This window comes from Uloborus diversus, chromosome 8, assembly GCF_026930045.1.
Source record: "Uloborus diversus isolate 005 chromosome 8, Udiv.v.3.1, whole genome shotgun sequence".
In the NCBI taxonomy this organism is placed as follows: Eukaryota; Metazoa; Arthropoda; class Arachnida; order Araneae; family Uloboridae; genus Uloborus; species Uloborus diversus.
The window spans coordinates 20,844,900-20,861,463 of NC_072738.1; the positions used below are offsets into that span (position 1 = coordinate 20,844,900).

General features: G+C 32.6%; 1 protein-coding gene across 1 annotated transcript in view; it reads right to left on the reverse strand.

The window, feature by feature from the left end:
* Positions 1-2,070: 2,070 nt before the first annotated feature.
* The window catches only part of LOC129227957 (glutamate receptor ionotropic, NMDA 2B-like), an 86,990-nt gene continuing 72,496 nt past the window's right edge, over positions 2,071-16,564 (reverse strand). Inside the window, exons 13-15 of the mRNA XM_054862582.1 lie at positions 7,734-7,969; positions 5,603-5,802; positions 2,071-2,248 (exon numbers count right to left, since the gene is read on the reverse strand). Coding sequence (XP_054718557.1) covers positions 2,071-2,248; positions 5,603-5,802; positions 7,734-7,969 — 614 coding nt within the window. The remainder of the gene's footprint in view (positions 2,249-5,602; positions 5,803-7,733; positions 7,970-16,564) is intronic.

Here is a 16,564-nt window from a genome sequence, read left to right on the forward strand (position 1 = left end):
ATTGGCACTTAGTTTAAAACTCGCCATATTTGAAATTTCATAAAAACGCCATTGTATACCGCATTACCCCGCATTGTACCTTAATACCCCGGCATGCAGCAAATTTCGAGGGTCACCGGATTTTCAATAACACTTGCCTGGTCCTTTCCGGCATGCCGAAAATATCGTGGTTAGGAAAAAAAGAAGTAATACTATTAAAAATATATGTTAAGCCTAAAACTAAATATCAGTTCTATGCATATCTTATTAGTATTTAGAAAGAGTTAAATTTTGTAAAAAATATTTGTTAACAATGTCATTCGTTATTTCAACAAGATAAAATTATTGTTTAATAACGAACAAATTTATAAAAAATAAATTAAAACTAAGTAAGCAAACATTAAAGCAGTAAGTTACCGCCCCTAAACCAGTGCTAAAGAATGTACCATAGCTATTCAATGAATAAAAATTAAACTTAACTCCTCTAAAAGCAACATAAATTAATTTATTTGAAAAAAATATCAACAAGTCGCAGTAACGATGATTGCTTTTGAATTGATTACTTTATTGGCATATAATTAAATCCATAAACAATGACTCACCATAAATAACAAGCACAAAACATATGCAATACACATTTTTTTTAAACAGAAAGTTAATTAATTAATTTATTTATTTTTTCCTTTTTCGCTAACAGTTGTTTGCTTTCTGATTGGAACTGAATGGGTAAATTTGCTTTTGTTTTGTTCTAAAAAGAAACCTCGAAATATTCGGCATGCCGAAAATTCAAATTTCCTGGGATGCTGGTCAACCTCGCTTTTTTCCAGCATGCCAGATAATGCGGGGTAATACGGTATTTGTTTCACATACTTCAAAATCAGCTTTATTTTGTTGTGTTTACAATCAAATTTTTCATACCGTTATTTTTAGGACGTTAAAAAAAGAGGCAACATTTTAAAAAACGTAAATATTTTGTTTGCCCGTTAAACGTTATCTATGTTATTAAATAAAATTTTAGAAACGATGTACAAAAAAGTACATACCAGAAAAAAATTAGATTTAAAAATTACAACATGGGGTTCTCCAAAAATAACGTCACAACTTTTTCAACTTAATTAAACCCTATAAACTCTGCCTTGCTGTCACTAAGTGTCACAATTTACCTATCCCCATCACCCCCCCCCCCCTTGTCATTCCCCCTCGTAAACCAAAATTTTGAGCCCCACTTCTTGTCGAAACTCGTCCTCATCCTTGTCTGAACACGTGACTTCATTTGTGGATGCCCCCTCATAAAAAAGCATAAAAAGACGTCACACCATAAAGATAACAACGCTACACTATAAAACAATCAACAGTTATGCTAAGATAATCACTTGCGCCAGCTGAATGTAATAACATCGTTGGCGTTGAAGACGACATTTCACGGCCATAAGCTGCACATGCATACTAGTTACTGCTTGCCATGCATGAACCTTGCGCACATTTGGTAAAAGCATACTGATAATAAAATTGATTTGGCACATCATTATACAGCACATTGACCCGCAAAATACAAAGGCATTTGCTTTACATGCCTTTCGTAAAGCAAGACAACTAACCTATTCAATCCATGGCACTATAACTGGTACACCTAAAAAGCAGTTGTAGCTTTGCCATTTTTTCTTTAAATTCCTTGTTTGAAAGTTAAAGTTATGTCTAATATCTACATGCGTCTTGGTGTATGTTTTGTTACACACAATTTTCTGAAAATGCCTGTGATACATGATCTATGGAGCTAATCGGGAAAAAAAATACGAGGTGGGTTGACAGAAAAAATCGTTCAATGTTGTTTAAGTTTTTGAAATGGAAAAAATCTACCTGTTTTCTTTGTAGCAAAGAGTAGAATGCATGAATCGCAAGCACCGGTTTTTGGAATAGTTCCAGACGTGAGCAGTTCTTTACAACTGAAGACACCTTTAAATTTACTTTGAGATTAACTTTCTGATAAATGCATATCTACTCTTTTAGTTTTAGCTGCCGTTTAGAAGGAAGATCTGTCAAAGGAAATAGTTTTCCATTTGCTAATTAAGATATGACCAAGTCTTTGCTTTATCATAAGACTGTTTCAATTTCTGCGACGTCGCCTTTAGTTGTGGTGGTCTTGATGAAATGGGGACCGTATGAGTGTAAAGGATGAGTCTTGTAGCCTGGTGGTCCAGTTTCATTGGAAATGATGTAGTTCTTCGTTAGGTCTCTGGTTTGTAAAGGCTCTGTTGTGTTCAGGGACAGCCTATAAAAAAATTAAACAGTCAATATAAAAAAATATTTTCTTTTTTGAAAGTTTCCTCTTTTAAAATAAACATCTTGCTACCGTAAAGTGAGTCTACTTGAACCCATGAGATAAAACTGTTTGAAATCCGTCCTGGTCCTATACAACTCAATGTATAGACTTAAAAACTTTCTCCATGACAGGTAGCAATACTAGGTAGAGTCTGGAGAATGAAAAAAAGTTTCTGCTATTCCTATCCTTTTCTAATTGAGGTTATGATTGCAAGTTGTCTAAATAGTTGTTTTTTGTGTCTGCAAACTTTCACATGTAAGTTCGTGGAAACATCTGATATCATCAAAGTCAAGATAGTTTTATGTTTTCACTCTATTTCTTAATAAAATAACAGTGTTTTAAGGTTATAGCTATATAATTAACACATTAGCTAATATAAGTTAGTAAAAGTGCACTGGTTGCCTTAAAATGGGGCTTCTCGAACCCAGTTTTCAAATAGCCCCATATCACATTTCATCACTAAATTATGTTAAGTAAGGTTTGTAATCTTTTGAAGTAAAGGGGTTAGTTACTATTTATACCAGTTTTTCGCAGATCTGAGTATAAAAAAGGTACGAAAGCAAAACAGAACCCCTTGAATTAGGAAATAATGCGGATTATTAAGAGGAAAAAACAGTTATGTCCAGATTCAACTAATTCCCGGAGAAATGTCGTAGGGAATGGCATCAGCCTATTTTGACTTAAGTATATCAACTCTAAAAAAGAAATTAAAAGGTCATTCACAAAACAAACATGGGCATCTTATAAATGAGCAGGTATTAAATAATATCAGATGAACAAAAATCCATCCAAGCCATTAAATTGAGTGGTTTTCATTCTTTCAAATGTTTAAATAATGAGTATTTCAATTCGTTTTAGCTGTAGTTAAATCATGTTTCCATTTGTGAAATTATGTTTGAATAAAAAATACGTTTTTATGTATGCGTTGATTTCATGTTAATTTAAATAAATAATTTGCAATTTATATAAGTAGTTCACTTGCTAGAATGTACGTTTTGAGTTTTTTTCTCAAAATAATTGGTCCTTCTTGATATCACCACCTGTGTTACAGTTTATTCTATTGGATTTTCGGAGTGGGACTCTATTTTAAAAAATATAACAAAAATATGAAGAGTTAAATTTGTTGTTTAAAAAAGACTTTAGGTGGTAGCAGAACGTCTGAAAAGTGGTAAAAACAAGGCTATCAGTTCACATTATGGGTTTAAAAAAGCATTCAGTGTAAAAGTCGCAAAAAGTGTAAAATTTCGGATCCGAGTAGCCCCACTTTACCGGATCAAAATCATACGGTAACAACAAAGTTCTGTTTTTTTTTTTTTTTTTTTTTTTTTTTGTCAGTTTGAGAAAAATACATTTCTATTAAGTTTTTATTTTTAACGAACATTGTAATAAACCCTCGTTATCAACAACCTTTCGTCATTTAGGGTGCGAATTTTCATTTCTGAATAGGTTAAAACGTCTTGCTTTTCTAACAAAATATTCTGGCAATACAATTTTAGATATCAATCATGTTTTTAGTTGCTTGTCACTTAGCTATCATAATAAAACAAAATCTGATGATGCAATCTGTGATTATTAGGCAGAGGGGAGAGCCCACCGCAGTTCATTATTTGTTTCTAAAGTTTAATTTAAAACAGACGAGATGTCTTGCTTAATCCTTTTTCCAAATCAAGCCTTCCTTTCTACAATTGATGTAATATGCTCTCACGACCTTACACCACTTCCCTTTATTCCGATCACTAAGCGGCAACACACTTAAAAATTTGGCTGATATCAAATCTGCCACATTAAGAAAACTCCGAAAAGTCAAAGATTTTTTCCCATGCAACGCTCCGGAACATAACGGGTTAGTACTAGATGCCAAAGAATATATTGAATAGAATTTTTAAACCATGTCATAAATTTTCACCGGAAATGTTCACACAAATATTTTTAATAACTAAATTATGCTTATTAATTAGCTTAGAATGCGTTTTTCCGTAAAGAAAAATTATGAAATAATATACAACACTTGCTAAAACAAGGAAGTTGCCGCTACAAAATCACATCATGCCCATTGCTCCAAACGTTTTGCAAAGGAATAACACTGTAAAAAAATTCCGAACGTTACTGGTTATTTCCGTGGAACGTTTAGGGATTTCAGAGGTTTTCACCTATTTCCCCGCAAAATAAAGTATCTTCGCAAAAAAGTTTCCTGAATCGCTAAAAGTTGCACGAATGCAGACTTTTCACCTGTGTAAAATGTTTTTTGCTACCAGTTTAAAGGTTGACTGAGCGTGTTTATTAAGTGTATCGATTTTAGTTTAATTACGGCTCGTCTGGATTTGACTAAGCTCCCTATGGGAGCAAATAAGTCACTGGATAGCTTTGCGAGGCTGCAATTGTTCGCTTTGCTTTGGTCATGGTTGTGCTAATGCTCCTGGAGCTATCTTGGTTAACCACGAAGGTTCTAACCAAATACATAGAACCTATTCAATTTTTGTAGAAGTTTCACGACTAGTTTTAACAGGGAAGATTTCCCAGTATTTCAGGAAGGTTACTGACTTTTATCGGAGAACGTTCCTGGTTTTTGTAAGATATGTTACTTGTTGAAATTGGGCACATCAGCTGCCTATTATTTTCCAGGAAGGTTTCTGAATCATTTTTACAGTGAAGATACGATAAGCATTTGAGAAGTTTTAGGATGTTTTGCTTTAATGTTTCTTAGTAAAATCCAAAATGATCGCATCTACTCCGTTTTCTTCCCTATTGCTGGTGAAGGCACCGATCAATAAGGCACCAGAATCACGGTCGAATGGGGGTAGATTCGTTTAATACCGGATCCTGGGTTCACGGTTTAATCTCCCCTCTTCAAGACATGAACATTTCCGAATTGCTTATTCGATTTGCCGTCTATCATGAGTTGCCTGCTGGGGAATCGTACTTCCACCCATGTAGTGATCAAGGAAACGGAAGTCATAAATCATGTAGTTATAGCACATGCAACCTCAGCTAAACTATCTGGTCATTTTGGCTTTAATAATTAAGAAAAAGATAATAAATAACATAAAACTAAATATATAAGTTTAGCTAAAATAATAACTAGCTAAAAAATAAAAATTTGCAAGAAACCCCACACACTTGCTTAGAGGTTTCAAGGAATCCCCTTTTCACTGCAAGAGAAGAGAGCTTACAAGTAAATAGACATGTGTGCACTTTAACGTTGTATTTTTATCTTTTACTTTTCAGCTATTTTTTTTTTTTTTACTGATTTTCTTAATACGTCCAAAATAGATAATTTACAAAACTTGCAAAATTAAGACTTACTCTTGCTTTGCGGATATGATTGACACACTAGTCATGATGTTCCTCGCTGTTAGCTCTTTGATCTTTTCATTTGCTCGAATAAGGTCCAAGCGTGTTTGCCGCAAAGTGTTCTCGCATACTGGGTCCTTGCACTTAGGATGAGTGAACACGTCCATGGCTTCCATTGCAGTGCCTCGAAAGTTTAATGATTTACCCATACTCTGCAATAAAAATTAAATAAGTTCTTCATTTGATGATTTAAATATTTCAAACTTATATTTTATGGTAAAATTTTCTTGAAATTTTTAAAGCTTTCAATATCATGTCAATCTTTTAGACATGATGTTCGAGCAGCCAAGATTTCTGACATCAACGCTTGCTGTAAAAGCAAGTCAATCTATAAGGCGATAAGGGGCTTTCAGATAAGTAAAAATTGCTCAAACAAACGGTTTTTCATTCATTATATTTCTAAAAACTACACCTTTAGCTGAACCGTTAAAAAAAAAATAATTAAATCGGTGGAAAACTGGCGAAGTTATGACAATTTTTGTGGGAGCGATGCCCCTTTTTTTACTAAAAAATGCATATAAAAATTTATATAAAAAATTCATATAAAACGCATATAAAATGCATGAGTAAAAATGCATATTATGTTTTAATTTTTAATGCTAATACCAGTTAAAATGAATCATAAGACCTTATTTGTGGTGAATTTGTATTAAAAATTAAATTGTTTATTCAATAATGAAGTTTGTAACAGTAAAACAGAAAATGTTGATTTTCTCAAGACCTTATTTTCTACATAACTACAAAACTCAAATTGTTCCTTAAAACCGAACTGTTATTTAAATTTGCTGAAAATTTTTTTCCGAGTATTTAAGTGCTTTGTTAACATTTTGTTTTGAAGATTTTTCTGTTTGGTTAGTTTTGTGGAGTATATTTGCTATATTTCTTTGAAATATGAACATATTTTACCGAAAACATCTAGATTTTGGATTTTTTTTCCATTACTTATCTTTACGACACTATTTTGAAAAGGTAATTCCAGCATTCTATTTGCGTTGTTTTACGTATCATATTTAGCTAGCATTTTATAAGTTTGATGAAATTTCATTTGCATGGAGTAATATGACAAAAACGTTATAAAATCAAAATTTAAATTAAGAAAAAGTTAAATTTTGAAATAATTCAATGAAATTTTATATTTGAGTTGGTATTAGCATCATGTAACTATGCTGAAAATTTCAAAGAAACTTATTGAAAATTACTTAAAAAAAATTGAAATCCCCCATCACCCCAATAAATAAGATACAGAGAATATTTAATGCCCTTTCAGTTCTCCAATAACAAGATATGAACCTGGTTGAGATCGGACATCATGTATTGGACCTTATACCAGTCAACTAGTACTTTTGATATCAAGCCTGGCAATTTTGTGGTATCAAGAATTGAAGACTCTTTGTAAGGTACAGGTATACGAAATCATAGTTATGTTACGTTTTAGAAATTTTGTGGGCATTGGTATTGTTGTCCGTCGAAAAGTAATAATACAATCATAGTGGATTTATGGTTTAAAAATTTTATGTGCATTGATGTTGTCTGATGAAATGCAATACAGTAAACCTGGAAAGTTGACCACCTGTCTAAGTTGACCGCTTTTTTCAGGCATGGAATTAGCCCTTGTCATATAAATCAAACTCTATAAGTTGACCACCTGTTTAAGTTGACCACTAAAGTAGTGCACCGCGAGTGGTCAACTTACACAGGTTTCACTGTAATACATTATAGTTGATTAATGTTTTAGAAATTTTACGTGCATTGACATGATTGTCCGATGAAAATTAAGAATAATAGCTGCTTTATGTTTTAGAAATTTTATGTGCGTTGGCACCGTTGGCAGAAAATAAATAATACATCATAGTTGATTCATGTTTCAGAAATTGTATGTGCATTGATGTTGTTGTCTGACGAAAAGTAATAATACATCATTGTGGAATTATGTTTTTGACATGTTATGTGCATTGACGTTACATGATGAAATGTACAATACAAAAGCAAGATTTTTTTATATATCTGCAATTAAAAAATTCAATATTTTTAAAGAATTGTGCTGTACAAATTAATTGTTCTGCAAAAGCTATACGGTACTTACCAAACTTATAAGTGTAAGATATCCTCCTTTCTCTGTTTTTTCTAAATGTTTTTTAATGAATTTGAAATAGATATGCTCTGCTAACAGAACAAATATTGTGAACAGAACTCCGCAACCCAGCAGCAAAAATGCACTCATAAATTGATTCACGTCTAATGGCTTACTGACGTTTCGCTTCTTCGCTTTCGGTTTGCAAGCACCTTGAAGCCAAAATCTCTGCAGTCTTTCTAAGTCACCTGGAATAAACAAGTTTACATGTTTATAACAAAACTCTTAATTTCGTTTAAATGGCTGTTCTTATGCTGATGAGCTATCCCTTAAGATAGAAATCATCGTTCAACATTTATTATGATTCTGTTTTCTTGACTACAATTTTTTTTTCAAAACTATGTGTTGTGTTTACAGATTTTGTGCAAACTAGTTGAGTTTCAAATCCTCACGCACAGTGCTCTGGCTTAAAGAAATCAAGTAGGTTTTGGCATATTTAATAACATGCTTAGATTTTTATTCTTAATGTTATTTACTGCTGAAATGCAGTGAGAATTTGTGCTACCAGCATTTTCCAGAGTTCATTTAGACCGATTTTTATGAAACCTTATTAAAAATATTTAGCCGAGTCAGCTCTAAAATTGTTAGCTTAATATTTTTCGCTACTACAGGAAGTGGCATCTTAATCTCCCATGTTTGGAGAGGGCACTATGTGAGTTGAGGTGGGGATATGGTGCACTGTAAAAAGTTTCCGAAACGTTACTGAGTATTTCCGTGTAACGTTTCGGGATTTCAATGGTTTTTTATCTACTTCCTGAAAATATCAAGTATCATTGTCCAAAAGGTTTCCTGCATTGCTACACGTTTCAGGAATGCAGACTTATCTCTGCAGTAAAAAATATTTATAGCTCCCAGTTTGAAGATTAAATAAGAGTATTTATTAGGACTCGACCGATGCATCGGCGGCGCCGATGGTTCAACAATTTTGCCATCGGCATCGGCCGCCGATGCTAACTTGCAGGAAACATCGGCCCATCGGCCTTAAAATACATCGAAAAGCCGATGGAATTGGCCGATGTTTTTGAAAAAAAAAGGACCTTTGTTGTTTTACTTTTTAATACAAAGTAAAGGGAGTTATTGTTTTCATATAAAGTTGTTTACTTAAATTTCAATATGAATTTCTTATTCAGTCACACCTGAAAGAGTTTTTAATACTGCATTCAGGTACAGTCATAGAAAAAAAAACGAAACACTTTTAATTATTCAGCCATTATACATGCTAGAAAGAAAAGAAAGGTGTCATCCAACTTGTTTTAAAGTCTTCTTCAAAACTACGTAGGTTAAATTTTGATAAGGGACCATATACAAAGCAAAATGAACACCAACTCTTGATTTTCAAATAGGAACCCCCATTTTTTGCTACATAATTATGTTTAGACAGCAAAATACAGCCAGGGTACGAAATTTCACTGCATTCCGTGCAGTAGAACAGGAGTTATTAACAAAAAACGTTTTAGGGACCGTCACCACATTGAAAACGCTTCTTTCAAGGTCACGGCTTATCAAGTAACGGAATGTAAACAAAAAAAAAAAAAACTTTCATTTGATTTGAATTTTGACATCTTGAATTCGAATTATGTTTTTCGCAATCACGAGTGTGTGTATGTAGGCGTGTGTGTTTGTGTGTGGGGGGTATGTGTGTTTGTGTGCAGGGGGTATGTGTATGTGTGTGTAGGCATATGTGTTTGTGTCTGTGTGCAGGTATGAATGTGTGGGTAGTTGTGTGTATGTGTTTGTGTGTGTGTATGTGTGTGTAGTTGTGTATGTATGCGCGTGTGTGTAGGAAAGGGATGCTATAGGAACAGCATCGTGAGGAGTTGGTCGACGGTGATGGTATGGAGGTTGGCGGTGGGAAAATAAAATGATAGGACGCCAAAAACAGTCAAATAAAAGCAATAAGCAATCGTGATTGCTCAAAAAAAAAAAAAAATCGAGATTATCCAGCTCAATTCATGATTTATTAAAGTTCTCTTTTTTCCGTAATTCGATATTTTTGGCCGATAATGTTGCGCCACAAAGCTATTTACGGTCGCAATTTTTTTTTTTTTTGAAAAAAGGTTAAAATATTTACTGATTTTTGTCTATCTGGAATAACCTAAGAAAGACGGATGGGGTTTTTTTCTGGTCCATCGTATATATCGTTGCTTAATAAATCAAGTAATGACAAATTGAAAGTAATGGAACTTTTCCTTTTTCTAATATGAACCTATTGGATTGCTTATATAATCATTCAGCAAATTAACCTCATAAAAATGAAAATATCCAACTTATAACTAGAATCATGATGTGAATATATTTAATAAATGTATTGCACCTATGTTACAGGTTTATTTTCGAATGAATAGAAAGTCTTTGATGTAAAATGGAATTGCACGTTTTTAATTTCGCAAAACATTGAAAGAAGTTTGAGTCATCGCATACAAAAATATAAAAAATATACCGCACAACGTGGGAAGACGCAGCATTAAATGATTGGAGACTCGAGCGAAGCAAGGTTCATTTATTCCGTGAAAATTTGCTTTAAATACATAAAATGAACCGAAGTAATAATCCAAAAAATAAAAACAGGAGAATATAAATACCCGTTAGTGAGCAAACCGTTCATCCTCGAACTTCATTTGGGAAAAATTTGGTTATTTGACTTTACACAGTGGACAAACACAGTCATTGTTCTAGCGGCTTTTTTGTAATCAAAAAACGAGACTTTGTTTCAAATCCAAATTTGATGCGGAAGATCATAATGCGTGGTATTATTAAAAAAACATAACACAATTGGCGATTTTAGTTAAACATGTCAGGGGTCTTAAAAGCAATTTAGGAAAAGAATTTCCCAATGCTGCTTCTAGCAACGATATTCGAGATGGTCCAACCCGTAATTTAAAGAGCCAAAGTTATTTTAGCTTACACCAAGATGAACCAAAGTCATACGTCTTGTCATTTCTCTGGTTTTGTAACTTTGCAGTAGCAAACAAAGTTTAGCATTATAAGATTTTGTATTGCGAACCACATACTTGCAAACGAACATTTTCTACGGTGCCGCAAACCGTCAGGCGATTTTATCGAGCCTTAGGCTACAATTCCGTATTTGCTGTAGCTTTGGCAGACTGAAATCGGAACCAACTCGTGCTGGATGCAGAAGTCAGGTCATTGAAGCTGAGAGCACGAACAAACTGGTAGGTAAAGTAAATTTATCTGCTGTATATTTACGGCGTCTTACTGGTGAGATAAATTTTCTTCATCCACCAGTTCGTAGGCACTCTCAGCTTCAATGACATGACATCTGCTTCGTTGCACGGTTAAACCTAGTTCAGGGCTGTTATGACCTTTATTGGGACCAAAGAGCCATCTTCGAATGGGATAACCAAACCTCAATTTTATCGCAGTGAAGACGCGGGCCACATTCGAAGCTACTCTAAATGGCACGTTGCTTGCTTGAAGTATAAGATCAGAAAGCAGAATTAGAATTCCAGTGTCATAAAGTTGGAGCAAATATTCAGATATTGGATTCTGAAAAACATGCATTTCACATAAGACAGGCATTCAGTAGTTGATAACAATAATTTATTATAACTCTCTTTTTCGATATTTTTCTATGTTATTCGAAAAAGAAGAAAATAATTTGAAATTTTATCTTTGTCTTGCGAGATTAATTTTAATGTCAAATTACGGACAATGACACAGAAAGTAAGTAGAAAAATAGAATTTAAATTATAATTAAGAATAGACAAAAACTCAACTTAATCTAACACCCAAATTAATGTTTTGTTAAATCTTTGACGAAGTAAAAAAAAAAAAGTTCACAATTATCCAAAACTATTACTTTTGTGAAGAATACGGGCTCAAAGCACGCGGTCTACTACTGCGAATGTCATTTCCCCTCCTAGATCTTAACACATTGAAAATTATTCAAACACTTTACAAAAAAAAAAAAAAATAATAATAATAATAATAATGATTCCTAAAAACCAGCAAACTTATCTAAGAGCAAATATTACCTATTGACCCATCTGGATACTGTTAAAGAGGAAATTTCACGCTGTCAGCTATTTTTCGAGTGCTTTTTTCCGATTTGGACAAGGCAATAGTTTTTCCTTTTAGTAAATTATCTCAGGGGAAGAGCCATTAATTCTACACTGCCTATTGCAACATGACTAGCAAGACAATGAGGTTTTATTGTATGTTTCTATGAAAAAGTTGTGCATGTTAACTTTATTTTCTGAGTTATTGTTTTACAAAAGGCAATGGCTAAACGCAGAAAAAAAAAAACATAAGTATTTTTTAGTGTAGATTTTAATTTTAAAAGTTCTATAAAATATTCTTTTATTAGACAAATAAATAGTGTTTCGCATTGTCTACACATTGACGTTTGAACGATATCCACAAAAAATTGACGGTCGCAATATTGTGTTGTTCTTCTGCAAAGACAGCGAATACATTTATACATTTAAAAATTCATAGACGTAGCTCTAATGTAAAAAAAACCACGTTTTAATTGGTTTGCTTAATTTGTTAAACATTTATTTTTCTTTTTTTACGAAGAAACTAACTTTCATAATTTATGTTTTAAAAAAGTATACGGTCCCCTAAAAAGGGAAAAAATGAATTTTTAAGCATAGCGCAAAAACTACTGAATATTTTTAGCTCAAATTTTGGATTCCCTCATAAGAGCTCTTCTACATTGTTTCTCTGTTAAAATTTAATATGGTTTCAGATCATATTTTTTTCAAAAAATATTACAATAATTTATAAAAAAATTAAATTTACATTTTTGGTGTTGTAAATGATGTTTTTATAATTGGGTCGATTCATATTTTGATATAAAAAAGAAATCTTTGCTGTGTCTAATCTAGTTTTTTTGTTATGAGCAAAAATATCAAAATACGTTTTAACATTACGAGAGGAATTTTTCAAAACTCGATTCTGAAGTAACGGCTGGATCGAATTCAACAAAATTTTGTATACAAAGTTAAAAAAGGATGCTGATCACAAATATGTGATAAAAAAGGGGGGTTCTCATTGAAAAAATTGAAGTTGATGCTCGTTTTAATATGAAGACGACCCCTTAACAACAATTTTTTAACATAATTAGGTAGAACTTTTTATTCCAGAAGCAATAACACCTTACACGTGTCTCTAGTGTCAATAGTCTTTGAATACGATCGAGTGTTTCGTTTTTTTTTTTCTATGACTGTACCAAACAAGTTAATTATTGCGTTGTTTTTTGCGGCTGGATGTACGTGTGTATCTCTCATAAGTCTTAACCCGAAAATGGTAAGCTGTAGAAGGCTAAAATTTTGCATGTGGGGTGTGCGTACGTTCCAGTTGTGCACTTCCCTTTTTTGTTTTCGATCGGGTGTTCTAAAAAGCCTATTTACTCATCTTTTGTGGCTATTTATTACTTATTTCAATGGAAAACTAATATAGCGTCTCAGACTGACGATCATTTGGTGATATATTGCCGAATTGGAGATTATGGAAAAAAAATTGAGATGGCGAAACCGGTTCTGTTTCATTTTGTTAGATTCCCGTTGAACCGACGGTAATTTTTAATTTTTCGATATTTGTAATATGAATCACAGTAATGCATTCTTTTCTGTATCGCTTCGGCTGAATTAAAAGTTTGGGGCCCGTCGAAATGCATTTTGAGGCCCTATTTCTCTATCAAAGAAGTTGTGAAACATTTATCATAAGCGTTTTTGTAACTCTTACGGTGCTGCTATGGTTACGGGGCTTCTCGCGCAATTGCAACATTTGACATGTTTAAAATTCGCCACTGCACGTCAAAACAAACTCGGGTGCAAGTTTTAAAAGGGTTTTTCAGCTCAATGTTTATGATTGTTTTGAACTCTATTTTTTACGACTATTTTTTGTATTTCCGAGAACGCTTGCGTGCCCCTCATCCCGCTCCCTCAATTTCTGAAATTAAACTCTAGTTGTACTTCTTAGTTGCTTAAAACTAACACTATTCATAAAATTAGAGATATTTTTTTCAAGCTTTATCTATTGTTTAGGAAGAATTTAGAGCATTAATGTAAGAAATTGATTAAAGACGCTTTGAATGGTGACGTAATTCGGAAGTCAAAGGGAGTTTTGAATTTTTTCTTCGATAGTGCTGAAGTAGATTCAGAATCTCTCGAAGCGTTGGTGGTAGCGTTTCTGTACTAAAAAAATGAGGCCGAACTTGTGACCGAAGTTTAATGTTGTGAGTTACTCCAAAATCAGAGGGTGACCCTCCTAACCCACCCTCATCGTTTCAAGTATTTCTTAAATAATTAGCGATTATTTATTTTGGTCGAGAAATGTCATTTTGCGTATTTCTTATACTTGTTTTACCTATATTTCGTAATGCGCCATCTTCTTTGCATCAATAATAGCGATCGATTTTTTTTCTGTTGTAAGTAATTATTTTTATGTATTTATATAAAATCAATGAATGAGTTATTTTCGTTTTCATCATATTTTTAATAATATGTTATAGAAAAGTTTCATAGATTTTCAATTATGCAATTTTTTAAATTTCAGAAAATTATTGTTACTTTGAAAAGTTTAATTTGAACTTGTTTGTAGTGCTTCATGAAAGATTAAACAATCAATTTGTTCAATATTACGTGTGCAAACATCAGATCAAGTAGTATATGTATTCAGTTATTAACTTGGTGTAAATATTGAGATTGTTTATTGTAGCTGCGTTTTAAGAACCTCGCTCTTTTCATGACTATTTCTTTTTTCCGCATAATTTATGTCACTGTTTTGCTTTTATAAAAAATGCAAACTTTTCTATTCATAAATTTTAAATAAGTATAAAAATATTCCTATTATGATTTAACATTGTAATTTATCTGTTACCTTTTTTGTTTAATTTGATGACTAAAAAAAGTCTACGTGCAATCTTTCCACTTTAATTGTGTAATTTGTTGACGGTTTCATAGTTTTATTCTTATTTTTTTTGAATGATTAAACAACATAATTTAATGTTTTTTAACTATGTTTAATGTACTTAAATCCATACATTATTACAATATTAGTGAAATCTTAGTGTTCAATATATATGTTCAATTTAAAAAAAAACAAAAACAAATCAATTGGTTATCAAACAGTCTCTTTGTTTTTCTTCTTTTTTTTTTCTCTCTTGTTCTTTGTTTTCCATCGTACAGCAATCAAAAAAGGAGAAGCATAATTACACCCTATACAGATTGTACGTATTACGATCCAAAAGTTCGGGGGACAAGCTGTATAATATCTTACCCAGAATAGTTCACATTACCGAAGCACATTCACCTTCAAAAGGTCACCTTGAGGGACTATGTACTTCTCCTGTCAGTGTTCATATAACTTTTGGAAACACTCCTGGAAGCCATTTTTGCTAAGTTCTGTGATGCAGAAGAAAGCGGCGTCATTGATTTTTTTTGCTGGGAACAGGTAAAAGTCACACGGAGCTAAGTTTGACGAAACGTTATGTTATTTGTTTGTCATATCAGAGTATTGACCAATCGAACCGTGCATCCTCAACATGAAAGTCGCCTTCTTCCCCACGATGAAATTAAAGCAGCAGGGCTAGAGGCCTTACAGGAGGTTGCGATAAATTTCTTCCAGGAGTCCTTCTAAAAGTTATACGAACGTTGGCAGAAGAACATAGTCATTTAAGATGACCATTTTGTAGATACAGTGTCTCCCAAAAGTGTTCGTACACCTTGAAATTTTGTAGTAAAACCAAAATAACGCAAAACTGAATTTGAATATGAAGTTCAATTTTTTTTCACATCATTCCTATGCCATTCTAAATAAAACCCAGTAGTTTTTTTCAAAATATTGCCAGATTTTATTTTTGAAATTTGTCAAATAATTAAGAGACGGAGAAATAATGCGTCACAAAAGTCATCGTACACTCACATTTTTTCGAATAAATTCATGATTAAAACTATCATATGTCATTTTTTTATTATTTTTGCATTATGTTGACCCTTTAAAGTCATTTGGCTTTAATTTTTTGTTTATTTATTCCTTAATATTGTGCTTATTACTTTAAAATGACTGGTATTTGAAAAACACCACAAACACCATTTGAAATTTGAATTGTTTCCTCACAGTAGCGGTAAATTGGTTTGAAATGTCTCGAAATTAGGTAATTTATGTTATTTTATAGTGAAGTGCTTGATAAAATGCTTTAAAGACAAGAACTGGATCGAAAACACGGTAAGAAAAGGTCAACCGGCAAAGTAAACAATGCGTGATCGGAAAAAATTATGAAAAATACACATTTGAGTGCTGAAAAAATTTCTGCAGAATTGAACGAAATATTTTACGTTTAATTTTCACCTAAAATTGTTCGCCAAGTTCTCTGATTAGCTGGATTAAATGGGACCTCTTCCTGCAGAAATTTTTTTGTTCGTGCGAATAACAGTAAGCTTACGCTTTCTGTCGCAAAATCAATGATAAATAAGCTCAAAACGTTTTGGAACAACGTCTTACTTATAGATGAAAATAAATTCAACATTTTGGGTTAAATTGTTGTATAATTGTAAATAGAAGAAAAAAATTAGGAACTTAATCTGAAGAACTTAGTTGCATCAGTTAATCAGGACGGTGAAGTTGTTTGAGTGTGAGGGTGCATTACAGCATCAGGACTTGGAAATTTGGAATTTTTTGATTAAATAATGAATCATGCTGTTCATTTAAATATTTTAAAAAACAATTTTAAACTATTAGCCCAAAATTTGGTAATCGGAAACAACTTTGTTTTTTATCGAGATAATGATAAGAAGCACACGTTTGCGTTTGGTGCC